The sequence below is a fragment of the Ictidomys tridecemlineatus genome, chromosome 1 (genome assembly GCF_052094955.1).
Source record: "Ictidomys tridecemlineatus isolate mIctTri1 chromosome 1, mIctTri1.hap1, whole genome shotgun sequence".
Lineage (NCBI taxonomy): Eukaryota > Metazoa > Chordata > Mammalia > Rodentia > Sciuridae > Ictidomys > Ictidomys tridecemlineatus.
This window is the reverse complement of record NC_135477.1, coordinates 88499912-88517672: the sequence shown is the minus strand read 5'-3', so window position 1 is coordinate 88517672 and position 17761 is coordinate 88499912. Positions and strand designations below refer to the sequence as shown.

The 17761-nt window shown below is 31.4% G+C and overlaps 1 protein-coding gene across 2 annotated transcripts in view; it reads left to right on the top strand.

The window, feature by feature from the left end:
- The window catches only part of Ap3b1 (adaptor related protein complex 3 subunit beta 1), a 239841-nt gene that overhangs the window by 64686 nt on the left and 157394 nt on the right, over positions 1-17761 (top strand). For both annotated transcript variants that reach the window (XM_005328985.4, XM_040271866.2), the window contains exon 7: positions 4737-4919. In XM_005328985.4, coding sequence (XP_005329042.1) covers positions 4737-4919 — 183 coding nt within the window. The remainder of the gene's footprint in view (positions 1-4736; positions 4920-17761) is intronic.

Below are 17761 nucleotides of genomic sequence, written 5' to 3'. Positions count from 1 at the left end.
TCTGGGAATCTTTCCATGCTAAGGTGTAGAAAGACACACCCATTTGTAGGCCGATGTTAATGGGGCCTATTCCATGCCTAGTGTGGAATTTATGGGTTCCATAGCTTTGGATTTAGATGCCTGCTGCCCTGGGGTGAAAGAGATACCAGTATGCCTAACTATCCTTGTGGTGCCAGCTGCCTGGAGAAGGAAGAATTACTGCACAAGTGGTAAGTCCCCAACCAGGCCAGTTCCCAACAGCTTCTTGATTCTGGTTTGCATTGAAGAACCCTGTCTCACAATAAATTCCTTTGGTGTCTTTCACTATAAGTAAAGTATTCACAGGCTTTTTCCTTTGTTAGGATCAGACGTATCAGGCTTCTTCCACCTGCCAATGCCCCCACTTTGAAAAATATATTTCTTGTCTTTTGTGTTTATTTTTTAATAATCTTTTTCAGACTTTTTATTTCCAGTGGCCCACACCTCCAAGGATTACCTATTCCCTCCCCACACAGGCCCACAGGCTGTGGCTATGAGCCTAGTATTTAAATTATGTTTTGAGAATGCTTTCTTATAGTTTTTTCCCTTCATGTGATTATAATTCATTACAGAAAGATTGAAAATATTCTGATATTTAAACAGGTATTTATGCCTTGTTTTTTTCTGGTCAATATATAATACTTCATTGAAGGAAGACAGGTACATTTCTTCTCTCCCTCACAAATATAATGTCAGAATTGACATTTAAAATAAAGAATTGCACATTGTTTTTAATTTAAAAATTTTCTAATCAAATGAAACAAGTCCAATTTACTTCCACATTTTGAGAAGGAATTAATTTTCTATCAGCAAGAAATTCTTGGGATGATGATGATGATGACAAGGACGACGACATTGATGTTACTCCTGTAAATATAAATTTGAAAGATGTTAATGAATTAAAAACTTCCTCGCTTTCTGTTAATTTTGAGATATACCTCTGTTGTTTCTCTTAGGCCAAGGAAGGTTTTCTTAAATAATTTTCATTTTAAGGAAAGGTTGAGCAATAAACATATTAAAATATAATACAACAGTTTTTCCCTTTTACTGGAAAAAGATCAGTATTTGTCACATGAGTAATTCTTTCCTAAAAATAGATCACTCTGCGTTTAGAAAAACTGGGAGAACACTTAATGTTATTTAGGTAACTGTTGTCTGAAGGTGTCTTTTATGTTTGTAAAGACACTAAAGGGAACCTTATAACTGTAGACAATGAAATTAAAATGAAACATTTTATGTCTATTTTGTCATTTCTAATTACTGTTAATCATTTTTGTTTATATAATTTTTTTTTTCAGTGTTGGGGATTGAACCCGGGGGTGTTCTGATACTGATCATCTCCGGCCTTTTTTATTTTTTATTTTCAGGTGGTCTCACTAAGTTGCCTGGCTGGCATCATAACTTAACCATCCTCCTGCCTCGGCCTCCCAGGTCACTGGACTTATAGGCGTGTACCACCACATTTGGCTTATTTCTATAATTTTTCTTGTATATTTCAAGACTTATATCATTTTCATCTTACTTCTCTAATTACCATGTTCTAAATACTTTTCTACCTTTCCAAATTAATGTTTACTTATGAATTCATTTTTTAAATTTATAACTCTTTCTTTTTTCTTTAAAATGTAAAAATCTGTAGTTTTTCAGCAATTAAAGCATAAAAGTGGACAATCTTTTATTTAGAAAACTTCAAAAGCAGGGTGGCATTTATTTTCTTGTCCTTTCAAATTAATTTTAAAGAAGTCCTTTTGATAGCATTTAAATTTCTCATGGAAACAATTTCTTAGGGAGACAAATTAGGTTAGTGCCTACTGAAAAACCGAGCTATTTGTGTGTTTTTGATAATGTGAGGGTTTTTTTTCTCTTTAATTTTAGCTATAAAATTATGCTTAATGAATAGATTGGTAGTTTATAGCTAAGCTGTAGGGGTAAGACACCATTTTATAAGTTATTGATTTAATGTTGGTAAAAGCCTCAGTGTTATGGGCAAAAAAACACACCCCTGAGTTTGTGCAGATGTTTTATTGTGATAGATCTATTATCCAGCTATTAGAAGATAAATGACTGATCTTTCCTATTTTCCATGCCTCAAGAAAATTGAAATAAGAAGGGGAATATCATTTGGGCTGTATGATTAGGGCAGGTTGGATGGCCATTAATTTAAGGGAAGAAAATCTTGGCAGCATTGGCCAACTTATACCATATTATCAATCAAACCTTGATGCACTTCTTGTGATGACCCAGCACTCTCAGGTTTTTGCAGTGTTAATTAGAATTCATGACAAAATAGATGCAAGGAAACGTTTTGTACCCTTCATAATTTTATAGAAAATTTATTGTTATTAGAGGAACCATTTGCTTAGTGTGATTTTTTTCATTACCAGCTTGTCAACTAGCATAGATAATCTAGAGAAAATATGAACTCCATAGATGGGGTGTCACTTTTGTTGATGGTTCATGTAGTTTACCTTGGAGCACAGCTAATGGCTGAAGTTCATAGCAACAGCACAGAAAAACGTGGCAACCAAGGGGAGATAAATGAACCATGTTTATTGCTTTAATATAAAAAATACATAAATGGAAAACTGCATTTGAATTTGATGAGCTCATTGCTAGTTTTGTTGGAGTGATTTATATTTTCCGTTATATGAAAAGCTACTATTGACACAGTGAGATGAAAATTAACTGTCTGTTTTTTGGAAACCAATATTTTTGGTTTTAAAATCTGAGTAGATCATTTTATTTTAATTCTGAATGTTTTATAGAATATTGAACATTTGATAGATCAAAATTATCAATTCTTCCAATGTTTAGACTAGGATCAGATTGTTAAAAGTATGAGTAGAGTCAGTTTTATTTTGTGAAGGTACTCTCTTTATGTACTTTCTATTTATTAATGTTTCCTTAAGCTTTCTTTGTACTTAAAATTATTTTCTTGTAATGATATTAGTATTTTAGAATGTGAGAATGCTTTGCAATTGTTGTATACTTAAAGCTCTTGGTTTAATAAATTTAATACCTTGAGACTGATTTTCTATTGAATTGTTTGGTTTTAACACATTTAGGAAAAATTTTTTAAGTGTAGACCAAATAACTTGATTTTATTTAGCATTTTTAAAAATTAAAACTGTTGATCTTAGTTTCATAGATTATTTTTTGTGCTTAAAGACCCTCTTTTATTACTTGATTTAAATATTAGTATAAAATTGATTTAAATATAAAATATATAGTGGTGTTTATATCACACAAGTAGTCTAATATCATAAACTTAGTTGTTTTAAGAGACATTGAAATTCTACTAATTCTGATCTGATAGAAATGTGATTATCATAGAATATAATTTCTGAAAAGTAATTTATGCAGAATACATCAAAATGTGGAGTTGAAAACATGCACTTAACTTCCTTTCCATATCAATAGCAAACAGAAAATTATACATATAATACATTTTTATTTAGTTCACACAAATAATCAATTCCTTGCTTTTTCGATTGAGGCGCATACATGCTGGGACCAGCAGGCACCAGTACATGGGCAGGGCTGGAGTCAATAAATGCGGCTTCACGTTCATACTGATTGGTAATTCATAAAATCCCCACAGGACTTGAAACTTGTTTAGCATAATAGCAGGTCTATATTCTGAGCTGTTTTCTTTCAATTGTATTGTTGGTTGCATATTAATAAACTAAATGTCAGCCAAGTAGAGGAACAAATACTCAAAATATGAATATCATTGTATCTAATATTTTTCAAAAAGCACCATTTCAATAAGTTATATTTCTATTTAATTGCTTATTTTAAGTCATTGGGGAAATTTTAGACACAAAATGAAGATCCCTAGTGTTCAGAAAGAATATGATATTAATTTGCTTTTTTTCAAAACTGTATCATATTGTTGGCTAACAGCATGTATCAGTGGTGCATATATAGAAGTATTTGTTTATTATATATTCTGCTTACTTTGTATTTTTATGATAAAGGAATCTTAGTTTCACCTAAGATTTGTAAGAGCATGACAATTCAGAAATCATTATTTATGATTCACTAATTGGACTTGGGAAAAGCTGCCTTTTGTTGGTAATATATTATTCCAACTTACATACTTTGTTATGAAAGTCATAATAATGCACTAAAATTTCAGTCAGTGTGTTTTCTTTGTAAATAGATTATGTTCGTAAAAACACAAATTAAGATTTGTAAGATTCAGAAGTGTTTTGGTACTAAAAACATCTAAGAGTTCCTCATACTTTTTAACAAATTCATTGTGGAATTGTCATTTTCATTTTAAACTGACACAGTATAATCTTGTTATTATCTGGATTCTTTTTCTGAATATTGTCACAAACTAAGAAATGAGTCTTTAGATTAGAATTTAGGTTAGCTTTAAAGATGAAAACTGTGAATGATTAATGTTGAATTCATATATAAACAACTTAATTGGAATTTAAGTTGATAAAATAAAAAATTATCAGAATACATCTTTGCTCAGCAGAGCATTAGTTTTTCACATAAATTACAAGTATTAGACTTATTCTTCTAGGGAGTAGTACTTAAAAATTTGTTTTTTTACTCAAACATGAACATTCATTTTAACTGGATGAATAAACACTTTAAATGTTGATTGTCATAACACTGACTGTACCACAATAAAAACGTGAGTAGTATCTTCGATGGGCAGAAAATGTTTTTTAATGAGTTACTATTTCTTTCTTTTCTAGCTGGTAGCTGGCAGTGTTGTGATGGCTTTTGAAGAAGTATGCCCGGATAGAATAGATCTGATTCACAAGAATTATCGAAAGCTATGTAACTTACTAGTTGATGTAGAAGAGTGGGGGCAGGTGGTCATAATCCACATGCTAACTCGATATGCTCGAACACAGTTTGTCAGTCCTTGGAAAGAGGTAAGTGCTGAACAGCCTTTCACTTATAAAGTATACTAACAGAATAGGCGAGCATTTAAAAATGTGTACAAAAATTAAGAATAGGGAAATATAGAAATCTTCATATTTGATAAGGACTCATTTCCCTCATTTTCTTTTACGAAAGCAGGAAATTAGTATAAAAATACAAGAATAATTGTCTATTATTCTGGCACTGATTGATACATATTTAATGACATAGTATATAAACTTTCAGTATGATACTTTGTAAGAGGCCTCTGTTAGGAGCAATAGCATGAGGCAGTATTTACAATAACATTGCTAAACCATGATTTATTTTTGTTACTAGTAACCTTCACACTTTTGAGCCCCAGCTATTACAGATATGCATTTATGAAAATAGGTAATTTAAAAGTATAAACATGAATTTGTATCTTAGGTATTAATTTCTTGCAATTATAGATCAATACTGTTGAACTTTTAAACTATTTTTTCTAGTTTTATATTGCTAAAATGTTTTTTTTCCTTTTCTTTGCTTAAATTGGTAACATTTAGTAAAACTAAAAATTAAATATACTTGAAGATATTTGTTTCCTTTTGTAGATTAATATTAGAAGCATACCCATTCTTTTCATTATATGACAACTTAGAAAAGTTCATTTTTATCAAGAGTTTAATTTTATTGTAATAGAACTTAGTATGTATATATTTAAGAATGAAATCTAAATTTTAAGCTTGCTTAAAGAAATCCTTAAATGTTATAATAGTGTATTAACCTTGTCTTTTGATATCTAATTATTTAAAATGCAGTATTATAGTTTTAAAAAAATCAGTCATGTAAAAAAATAAGAGGTCTTATAAAACTCAATTATGTCAAACTGACTTATATGCAAACTTATTACTAGGCCCTTGATCGCTTAATACTTGTTTTTGTTAATTAGAAATAATATTAAAATGAGAGAAAAATGCTAATAAAATAAAGTTGAGATGTGTTCATAATAACATGCTTTCAATAACATTCCACATAATCATATATAAAATACTTTATCAAATTATCTATATTAATATTTGTTACCACTAAAAACTTTCATATATTTTATCTAAACACTAATATTTTTCCATCTCAATTTTAATTTCTTTGATTTTTGGTATTGTTTAGTGAACCCAAGGCTTTGCATGCTAAACACACACTCTACCTCTGAACTACATCTTCAGCCCCCACAGTTTTAGGATTAACAAAGTGGTCATATTATTCGACTTAACTATTTCAGTTAGTTTAAAATCATAAATATAAAAAGTCTTAAGTCATATAGGATTCTTAAATTCATGAGAATTTACATTTATATACTTTTATTCTACAATTGTATTTGTTGTTACAGTTTTGAGGACAGTTTTGCTAAATTAATCAACATGTTCATGATGAAAATGTCTTGACCCTTTGACAAGAGATTTTTGTTTTGAATAGCTTATTTATTTGGTTTCACCAGTTCCTCTAAAGAATTCATCTCAGATATATTTTTTGTCCTCTTCTGTGAGGTTTTAGGTCATTTTGGCATATCTAATGATCGTCACCGTTTAAATATTTTTGTTTTACTTTCCTATCATTGTCAAATCATTTTCATTAGCTGTTTACAAATAAATGATCTTTTACCTTGTCAGAATATAGAAGCCAGAGCTAAAATGCATGCTATACTCAGCATATCTTCTAGAAATATGTAATGGATATTAAACTCTGTTTTGTAGTTTGTTTTTCTTTTCCTTGAATTTTATTTCATCTTAGTTTAGATAAAATTCATAAAGCTGTATACACAAGCAAGAAAGTGAAATTCTCCTCCATGATATACACTTATTCTTTTGACAGATCACTGGAAAAATTGTGGCTGTATTCATTTATTCTTTTGTGTTTTCATTTTAAATCCATGAACATCAATTATTACAAATATGAGAGAAAATCTGGTCATTGTTAAATCCTAGCATGCTGGAATTGATCTAAATAATTTATTATCTTTGGCGTTTATTTGCCATCTGACCTTAGCATTATTCTAAATACTGTGGCTATTAGATTAATTTAGTGGTTTTCAAATGTGCACCTCATCCCTCAGAATGCTGTGGTACTGCCACAGGAGCAGCCATCTGGGCAGTAGTGCTGGAGACTGGCTCTGAGCTCTGCCACTGCCTCAGATTGCCTGCCTTTTTTAATGCAGCTTCACTTAGGATTTCCTTTTAGAAGGATTCTTTGGCTTTAAGGGGGAAAAAAAAAGTAAACCACTTAAATATAAGATTTGTATTTCTCAGTTAACTGTGATGAAATTCTTTTTTTTTAATTACAGAAGTATATGGTAAAATAAAAATTAAGTTTCTTTTTTATAATCTCTTGGTTGACCTTGAGAGATGATTATTGGCCGTCATTTAATTTGGCAATTATTTAATCACTTATTTTGGTTGTTGAAATTTTACATGGGAAAAACATTTTACTTTATTAGCTTAAGATGATATCAGTTGACCTCAAACCGTGAAAAAAAATATTCTTTGATTGTTTAAGTTCTATTTGAGGGTCTTGTATAATCTAGAATAATCAAGATAGCAGGCTTATATTTAGTTATATGTTCTGTTAAGAAACCAGATGAATGATTTGAAAGTGTCCTTCTTGTGTTAGTCTCCATTCACTTTAGAATTAAGGACTATAAAAGATGCTAGACTCTTTGTTTAAATACATTTATACAGTTGTAGCTCAGTGGCAGAGCATTTGCCTAGCATGTGTGAGGCACTAGGTTCCATCCCCAGCACCACATAAAAATAAAATAAAGGTATTGTGTCCATCTACAACTAAAAAAATTTTTAAAAAAAGATTCAAATGAGTCATTGACATTAGGACCATGTCCATGAGCTTCCCTTTTCATTTAACCTACCTTAGCCTTTCTCTCTACTAAGTATTTTGTTTTACTGTAAAACTTTGGAATGAGCAGTGCAGCCATTTGTAATTTTGGAGGCTTTCTAGCCTAGTCTTCATGTTGCTTATTAGGATTGTACATGGTAGTTTCAGCTTTAGAACTTGGCACACTGAATCACAAAGCCAAGTTTGACCACATCTGGAAGAATCTGGAGTTATTGTAGTCAGCATTTATATTTGCTTTCTGTTTCATATCTGATGTTATAAAAACCATACTATGTAATAAAGAATGGCTATTTTGGAATGAAAGACAAGATGGGTAGTACTCCAGAGAGTCAGTGCTTAGTGGTTACTCCCCCCTCCCACCACCATTTAAATATATCATTTCATGGAGTCAATGGAGGAAAAATGTTTTTATTATAGCCTTCCCTTTTGACAGAAGACACTCACCTAAATGCTGTATGAGCATCATTTTACCATAAATCAAAGGCCATTTTACCTTGGAGTAAAAGAATTTGCAGGTGGATATTTTATTTAAAATGAAATAGCTGTCTTTCATACCAAATTCATTGAAATCAAATAGTTTTTCCCCTCCTAACAAAAATCTGAAAACTGATACCAAAATAGGTTATACTTAGAAACTTATAATCTTATAGTACTTTCTTGTGTAGAATTTTGTTGACTTTTTTTTAATTTATTTTTTAGTTGTAGTCTATTTATTTATTTATATGTGGTGCTGAGGATCGAACCTAGGGCCTCACAAATTCTAGGCGAGCGCTCTACCACTGAGCCACAACCCCAGCCCTTGTTGACTAATTTTTATAGGACATTCAGAATTATACCCATTTTATAGATAAAGAGATTGAGGCATGCAGATTTTAACAGTTAACCTAAGATAATATTGTTTATAAAAGGTAGAGCTAGAAACATTTATTTGATGTCCAAGCCAGCATTCTTTCTTTCATATTGTATTACTTTGTGACTTTTAAATTAAAACAAAAAACTTGCTTACCTTAATAAGTTTTTATGTATTTACTTATTGTGTTCTTGTCAAAATTAACTTCAAAGCCCCTAATTCACGGTGTTCAGACACTGCAATTAGCTAACAACTCTAATTAGATTTGCTTTTCAAAGAGAAAAACCATGTTTCTTATTGAATTTTTAAAAACATTTGTTAATGTTAATATGCTTGAAGGGTAGCAAAATTGTGTTTTGAGGAATTGAAAATTAGTAGAAATACTTTTTGAGATGAGCTGATGTACATGGCTTTGTCAGTAAGTTCTCAAATGAACACATCATATACAAATAAGCTTCTTTTGGGCAGAAGAGATTTTTAATTTAGTTTATTTGCATCATTATAGATCAGTATTTAGGCTGTTTATATGTAAATGTATGATTTGAGGAACAATTAAGTGTTGACAAAGTAGATTGCAGTCATATCAATTGCAGTGCATTTTCCATAATTTTTCTAACTGACATCTTTGATGATAAATAGTGGATGCCAAGTCAAAGCCGATTATACAGTGCACTAGGAATTCATGGGGCTGTCAGGGAGAAGACCGATTGACTTTAAATTTACATATTAATGAGAAGATTTGTTAAGAGGGTGCTTGACTATAGAAAATAACAGCGTATTTATAGGGCACGACATTTTATAAATAAAGCTGAGGCAGGAAAATGGAAATTAAACCTTTTAGGTTAATAAATTCAAGAGACTGCTAAAATGCATATTTGCATTTTTATTTTTCTAAATTTACTCTTTGCAGTTCATGTGGGTTGTTTTTTATTCTAGGTCAAGTTTGTATAATTTTCAAGGATATAAAATTATTTTAAGTATTTTCTTTGTCGTTCAAGCCTATTGTGGGAGAATACTTAGAAAATAAATGTGAATCTTTGCGTCTAAAGTTGGTTTTATAAAAAATAATGTTTTTTTAAAAGTACTATGAAACACAAAGTAAATTATAAGAGTGATTAAACAAACAAACAAACAACTCCAAAACCCTTCAGTGACATGATTGTAAACTGAAATGAAATTAATTGACTTTGGGGCCCGACTGGAATGTTTTTAATTTTATGAAGCTAGCTGTTTATAATTGAACTTTCTCTAGGAGTGACAGTTTTCTAAGAATTATCAAAATATTTGACTTCAGTAACTTAAAAGTAAATATGCAACATTACTTTTTAGAATATGAATCCAGGTAAAATAATCTTATGCCAGTTTGAAATTTAGAGTGATTAATTTACTTTTTGTCACTCTCAGTATATCTACACTTTGATTATAAAACCTTAAATGGGTTCAAGAAAGTTTCAAACTTATAATGCTGTTTAAAGTATTTTTAATAAGTTCTTAAATTTTTTCAGAGACAGAGAGTAGAAAGTTATCAAAATGTTAAATTCATGTATCTGCTTCTTGATAAGTGATTTTCTGCAAGTACAAAGGTATTTGGAGAAAATGCTTCATGTACTCCACATCTGGGTCCTGCTTAAAGGACCAAAATTTTAGAGATGATTTTACTTTAGAGGGTAATTTTTTAGGCCAAACCAATTTTGTATTTTATCAATGGACTATTAGATTTTTACTATTTCATAAGCTTAAAAAAAATACTGAGGAGTTGTGTTGTGGCACAATCCAAGCTGTACAGTATAAAGGTAATAGGTTGGTTGTGCATTCTTACAGACAAGAGCTAACAAAGGATTCACATATATAGTTTAATGTGAAATTACAGACTATGATCTGATATTGAAATGAGGCCCCTTCTTCTCTTGTTGGTTATGAAGCATTTAACTTTAAAGTTTTCTTATTCTTTTTGTTGTTCAAGATGAATATGGATTGAAATTTTTAAACTCATGAAATTTCCTATTATTGTTGTTGCTATTATTATTACTATTATTGCTACTAGGATAGAACCCAGTGCCTCTCCCATGCTAGCAAACACTCTACCACTAAACTACATTCCTATTCCTTTTTTTTCATTTTTAAAGATATAAGTTATCTAGACTGACCTTGAACTTGGTAGTCCTTCTGCTTTAGCCTCCCAGGTAACTGGGATTACATGTGTATGTCACTGTACCTGACTTAAAAAAAATTTATTCAAATAACATGTATGTACTTTTAAAAAATTGAAAAATATTACATGGCTCATGAGAAAGATTTTCCTGTTTGATCATTTCTTATGCCTATATTAGCACCCTCAGAATCTTCTTTTAGTATGCATGTGTGTGGGTGTTTACTTTTCTGTATTTCTAAGTAATCTACGTATATTATTGTTTAGCAATATATCAAATGTCAACATTGTGTATTGACTGCATGTTATAGAAATGGAGAATTCTTCATTCTCTTCTATAATTATAAATTTACATCTATTATTTTTCTTTTCAAACTAAATAATTTCTTGTGGTATAGATCTCCTGTAGACGAATTTTTCAATCTTATTCATCTGAAAATGTTTTGATTTCATCTTCATCCTGGAAGAATATTTTTTTCCATATGGAATTGTTTTTTCTTTCAAGAATTTAAAGTTATTTCATTGTCTTTTGGACTCCGTTGCTTGTAATCATAAGTTAGTTGCAATTATTGTTTCCCTGTATGTAGTAGGATTTTTAAAAAAATATTTGTCTGCTTTAAAGAATTTTTTCTTTCTGTTTTGATTTCAGAAGTTTGTCTTTGATGTGCATAAGTGTGGTTTTCTTATTGTTTATTTTGCTTGGGAACTTGATGTTTTCTGGATATATTTTTTGTATGAATTTTTAAAAGTTCTTAATTTTTTTTAAAATTTGTTTGAGTTTATTTCATTAAACTAAAATTTGAAATTAAAAAAAATTCAGAAATTTGCTGTGCTCCATTTACTCTTTCCCTTATACTGGGATCTTAATTACAAGTATTTCACACTGTTTGATATTAGTCCATATGGCTCTGAGATGGTTTACTTTTTTTTTTTTTCACATTTTCTTCTTTGTTCTTCCAATTGAATAACTTTCTGTTGATCTCTCTTCAGGTTTCTTGACTCAACTTATGTAGTATATTTTTCAGCCCTGGAATTCTTATTTGATTCTTTTGTATGGTATCCTCTAAGATTATCTGTTTATTTGACTTGTCTATGTTGCTCTTAATATTTTGAGTATATGTAATAACTTCTTTATAATTATTATGTGATAACTACTTTTTCTGAGTTATCTTCTACTGCTATTTGTTCTCTTGAGCATTGGTTATTTTTTTGTTCCAGCTCTGTCCAGTAATTTAAATAAATTATATTCAGAATATTATCAATCATATAGTATAAACTCTGCCTTATATTACATTTCCCCTAAAGTGTATTAATCTTTGTTGTGTCAGATGTTTTACTAGTTTCATACCCCAAATTGTTCAATATGGACAGCAAATAAAATCTCTATTTTATTTTTATATTCGAGCTATTCCTTTTTGATAGGCCCATGGTGGTCATTCTCAGACATGCTTAGTTTATTGGTCAAATCAGGGGTTTGGTAACTAGTGTATGATATTTACATGCATTTCCAGGGGTCTCACCCCTCTGTGGTTTCTCACCCTTCTGTAATTTACCACTTTTTGACTGTTATCTACTCCTACACAAGTAAAGTATGATTTTTCTATTATTAGTTACATGGGATTAGGGAGTGCAGTAAGGCAAAAACCTGCAAATTCACTTATCTCATACTTTAAAATTCATCTTTTGTGGGTAGAGTCTTTTCTCATTTTTGGCTATCTCATTGTTCTGTAATATCTTTAGATTGCTGATTTTAAAAATAGTTTTCCAGAAAGTTAATCCAGTCAAGGCATTGCATCAGTGAAAGCTGAAAGTCTAATTCTATGAAGTACATTTCAGCTATAGGTCAATGTCTTCATGCTTTTTAAGTGAAAGTTATTCTTTCCCACTCATCACTACACACCCTACTAACCTCACGTTTCCTATTACTTCCCATTAGCCTTAGTTGCATTACATGCCACTTCTAAACCCATCACCTACAATGGGAGTGTTATAATTGACTAACTTATCTTGTCTTGGGAGCCAGATGGTTTCTTCTCAAACATGTGATTGCATAGTCCTTGCAGAAAATCTGTTTTCAAGAAAAAAGACCCTGATGGGATTCACTGTTGAAGACAGTCAACACTGTCTACCATTTCCTACATGATAACTTAATAAAATTTTGAAGAGATCACAATTTAGAAAGAATATTTGGGGCTGGGGATGTGGCTGAAGCGGTAGTGCGCTCGCCTGGCATGCGTGCGGCCCGGGTTCGATCCTCAGCACCACATACCAACAAAGATGCTGTGTCTGCCGAGAACTAAGAAATAAATATTAAAAATTCTCTCTCTCTCTCTCTCTCTCTCTCTCTCTCTCTCTCTCTCTCTCTCTCTCTTTAAAAGAAAGAAAGAAAGAAAGAAAGAAAGAATATTTGAATTTTGGCCATTTGGTGGCAGTATTGAAGATAGCAGCTCACATCCATAGCATAGGTTTCTGAGGCTGGAGTGAACAGAGAAAGAGTTGTGATTATCTGTATTGACCTCTCTGTGGAATCCCTAATGTAAAGAGAGTGTCTTTATTTTGTCTAAATTAGATTTCAGGGCAAATGATCAACTAATATCACCTAAGATGAGAGATATTAATTGGGATAAACAATAGACATAACCAAAAACCTGGAATGAAAGGCTGGAGAATGAAGTGATTTGGGGCAATAAGGATTTTTGACAAGCTCTTGCATATACTGTGGAATCTTGAAAGCCCATTGCGTGTTTAATGTTAGATGCATTCTCAGAAAGACCTGATAAATACCTGATAAATACCTAAGTTTTTACTTCTGACTTTCAAGCTCTACATAAGGAAATAATGGCTAAGGCAGAGTTATAAGTGGGTCAACTACATGTTAGTACAGATAGCACAATTACAATAATTGGGAGACTTTTCCCCCCAATAAATTAAGAAAATCTCTCAAATTACTAGTTGACTGCAGGTGACCAAAAGTGACAGAGAATACAAATTCTCAAAAATAGTATTGAAATATCTCTAAGTGAGGAAAGAAAACTTGTTTCCACAAGCAGTATAAGAAACCCTAGGGTGGGGGCAGAATTTGATTTACAGAATTACTATATTATACTACTAAGAATATCCAAGTTTCAGAAAGAAATTTGGGAGGCATGCAAAGAAATAGGAAAGTTTGCTTCATTAAAGGATAAAAAAGAAAATAATGGAGTCTGTACGTGAGGAAACATAGACATTGAATTTTTTTTAGGCAAAGATTGTAAATCAACTGTCCTGAATATGCTATAACAACTGAATGAAGTCGGGAGGTTGATATCTCTCTAAATAGAGAATATCAGTAAAGAGAGAGAAATTAGAGGAATCAAATAAGAGATTCTGAAACTGAAAAGTTCAGAAACTAAAATTAAATATTCGCAGATTTGAACAGGCAGAAAAAGAATCAGTGAACTTGATGATAGACCAGCTGGAAGATCTTATCTGCGGAGTAGAAAATTTTAAAAATGAATGAAACAAAATGAATAGAGCCTAAGAGACTTGTGGAACACTGTCAACACATAATAGATATTCCAAAAGGAAAGGAGGGAGAGAGAACATCTGAAGAAATAATGATGGGAAACTTTCCAAATTTGATGAAAGACATGAATCTATACATTCAAGAAGCTCATCAAGTTCTGAGTAGGAAAATTATCAGATCCATACAGAGACATATTATCAAACTGTTGAAAGCCCAAGGACAAAGAAGAGAATCTTGATAATGCCAAAAGAAAAGTCACTCATTATTTACAAGATTTCCTCTATAAGAGTAACAGCTGGTTTCTTATCAGAAGGCAATGGAAGAAACATATTTGAAGCAGTACAAGAAAAATGGTCAACCAAGAAATCCATACCTGGCAAAAGTAGCATTCAGAAATGGGGAGACTAATGCATTTCCTATATTGAAACATTAGTCCATCTGAATTTTTTATGCATTTAAAAATAAGATGCAGACCTCAACACAAATTACTCCTAAACACTTCCATATGCATATCATTAACTGAAGTTCCATGTTTTGAACTTTAAAAGGATGATTTTTTTCCTTTTGTTGTTATGACATTTTCACAATGAAGTACAAATTTTAGAGGTTTAATAATTGTGTATATGTTAATAATACAATTCTTTATGGCATGGAATTTTACCATTATTCTTCCAGACTAATGCTGTTCCCACTGCTTTCCCACAGAGGCAAATATTTTTTCCCTCATTATAGTGTTGAGTTCAAAAAGTGAAGAATCTGAGCTATATATATGTGTACATAATGGCTTACATATAATGTACACATGTGTACAAGAAAGTAGAAATCACAATGTCTGGATCAAAGAAAAGATTTTTATCTACTTACAGTTCATCTTAGAGTAACTTCCCTACACTCCAGTTCCCCATGAGGGTGATGGGGAGATCACCCATCAAGAGATCAAGGAATTAGTAGGTTTAGTTTTTTCTGAGGTCTCTGTCCTTTGCTTATAGATAATTACTTTTTGTCTGTGTACTCACATGATCTTTCCTCTTTATAATATGTTGTAAGAGCCAGTGTCACCTGCATGTATGAGAAAGAGGGCTATAAGTATCTTAGGACTGCTTTTGCAGAGGTGGAGGTGGGAAGGGAAAGAGAATGGAGAATAGAGAAGGAGAGAGGTGCCATGGGAAAAGAAGGGAAATGTCTGTTTTTTTTTTTTAATTACCCTTTGAAATTTAAATAAATGGGAGAAAAACTTTTAAATCTCCTTGGATGTCTGTCTGTAACATTTTAAGAGTCATCTGTTAATTTAGGTTGGTCAAGTTCTGACCTTGCAGAAACATGAATGTAATTGTGAAACATGGTTTACTGATACATAGATTAGTTTAGCATATTATAGAGCTTTATATAATTAGATTATATTGTATTCTTTTTGGCAAGTTGTCCTTTACTCAGCATAATATTTTGGAGATTGAGTCATTTTGTTGTATTGGTACTTCTTTCATTTTAAAATATTTTTCTAAATAATATTTTTCAGTATTTATCTGAATAATATTACATTGCAATATGTTAGTTTATCCATTCTCATATCAATGAATAACTACGCTTTTTCCATTTTGCCTAGTATAATAAGTCTGTTAGGAACATTCTTATACAGGTGTTTTTGTGGAGCTCTACTTTGATATATATTGAATCAATGCCTACATTAGGATTTTTGTGTCCTATAGTAGATATATTTTAAATTTATAAGACCCTCCTCGACTTTTCTAAAGTCGTTATACTATTGTTTTGTTTGCTATGGCTGTCATAACAAAATATCACAGACCAAGTGACTTAAATTTATTTCCTCACAGTTCTAAAATTTGGAAATCAGAGATCAAGGAGTTACTAGGTTTAGTTTCTCCTGCGGTCTCTGTCCTTTGCTTATAAATAGCCACTTTCTCTCTGTGTCCTCACATGATGTTTCCACTTTACATATGCATCTTCAGTGTCTCTGTGCCTGCCCAGATCTCCTCCTCTGACAGTAGTCAGATTGGATTAGGGGCTAATTTAGGGGAGGGGAGGGAGGGTAGGAAGGAAAAGGATGATGGAATGAGACCGATATTATTACCCTATATTACACTACTGTTGTGACTTCATACTGTGTTCAGCCAGAGGAAGGAGAAGTTGTGCTCCATTTGTGTACAGCATGTCAAAATGCATTCTATTGTCATATATAACTAATTAGACAAATTTAATTTTTTAAAAACATTTAATCACCTCTTTAAAGACCCTGTTTCCAAATACAATCACATTTGTAGATAATGGGAATATCTCCAAATACTGGGGGTTAACCCTTAGAATTTGCAGGGGTCACATTCAGACCACAACAACTATGATTATATTCTTGATTATAACAATAAATGGGGATTTTGGTTATTTAACATCATCACCATTATATGGTGATGTTATTATTAATTTTAGTCATTTTGTTTGGTTTAGTATGTATTTCTTGGTGATTTCTCTTTGTGGATATTTTAATAAAGGAGTATTTATTTCTGAGATGATTTGAGGTTAGGAAATTTAAGCTTTTTAATCCTAAAGTGTTAGCTAGATAATTGAAAGGTCAAAAAAGTCAAAGTTTGAACTTTCTTGTTCCTCCTTTTATATATTCAAACCCACATTTATCCCTCCTTCCCTGTCTCTCCTTTCCCTCTCCCTTTGGCAGTCACAGAGTAGCTTGCTTATTTTTGAATCTTAAATCTTTTGTATACCTGTGGAGCTGTAACCCTTGCCTTCAGTGCCACAGATCTTAAAGTGAACATGTAGTTTCCTTTCTCTAGGAGTAGAACTGCTGGCTTCTGCCATAAGAATGTGGCCTGCCCCATACCTTTTAAAAACTTGTTTACATAGCTTTTTCTAGTGATTAAAGTGTGTCCTTTAATTTAGATATATGGATATTTGGAATTAATGAAAATGAAATGGTCCTTTACAAAATTTTATATTTTATGTATAGATTTTTTTAACACTGTTTTTGATTTTGCTTTTTAAGAAACATTAAATTGTTGTTTCTTGGAATTCTAGTTCCTTGCCCTCAGTTCATTTAGAATTTTAAGTAAGTGTGTGTGTGTGTGTGTGTGTGTGTGTGTGTGTGTGTATGTGTGTGTGTATGTATATATAATTTTTTTAAGTATTGAAGTTTTTTTTTAGGTCACAGTTTTTCATATCTCTGTAAGTATTGGAGTTTTCCACAGGAGTTAAACTCTCTCTCTCTCTCTCTCTCTCTCTCTCTCTCTCTCTCTCTTTCTCTCTCTCTCTTTACTGATTTTTTCCCTTCTTTGCAGAATTTCCACAAACATTATTACCCATCTGCTTCAATCCATTTGTTTTTATATCCTAAATGAGAATTAAATTTATTGATTTTAATTCATTACAGATTTGCCTTCCTGTTCCCAATAAAATCTCTTTGTTTCAGGGATTAAAGAAATAATATATACATGAAGAA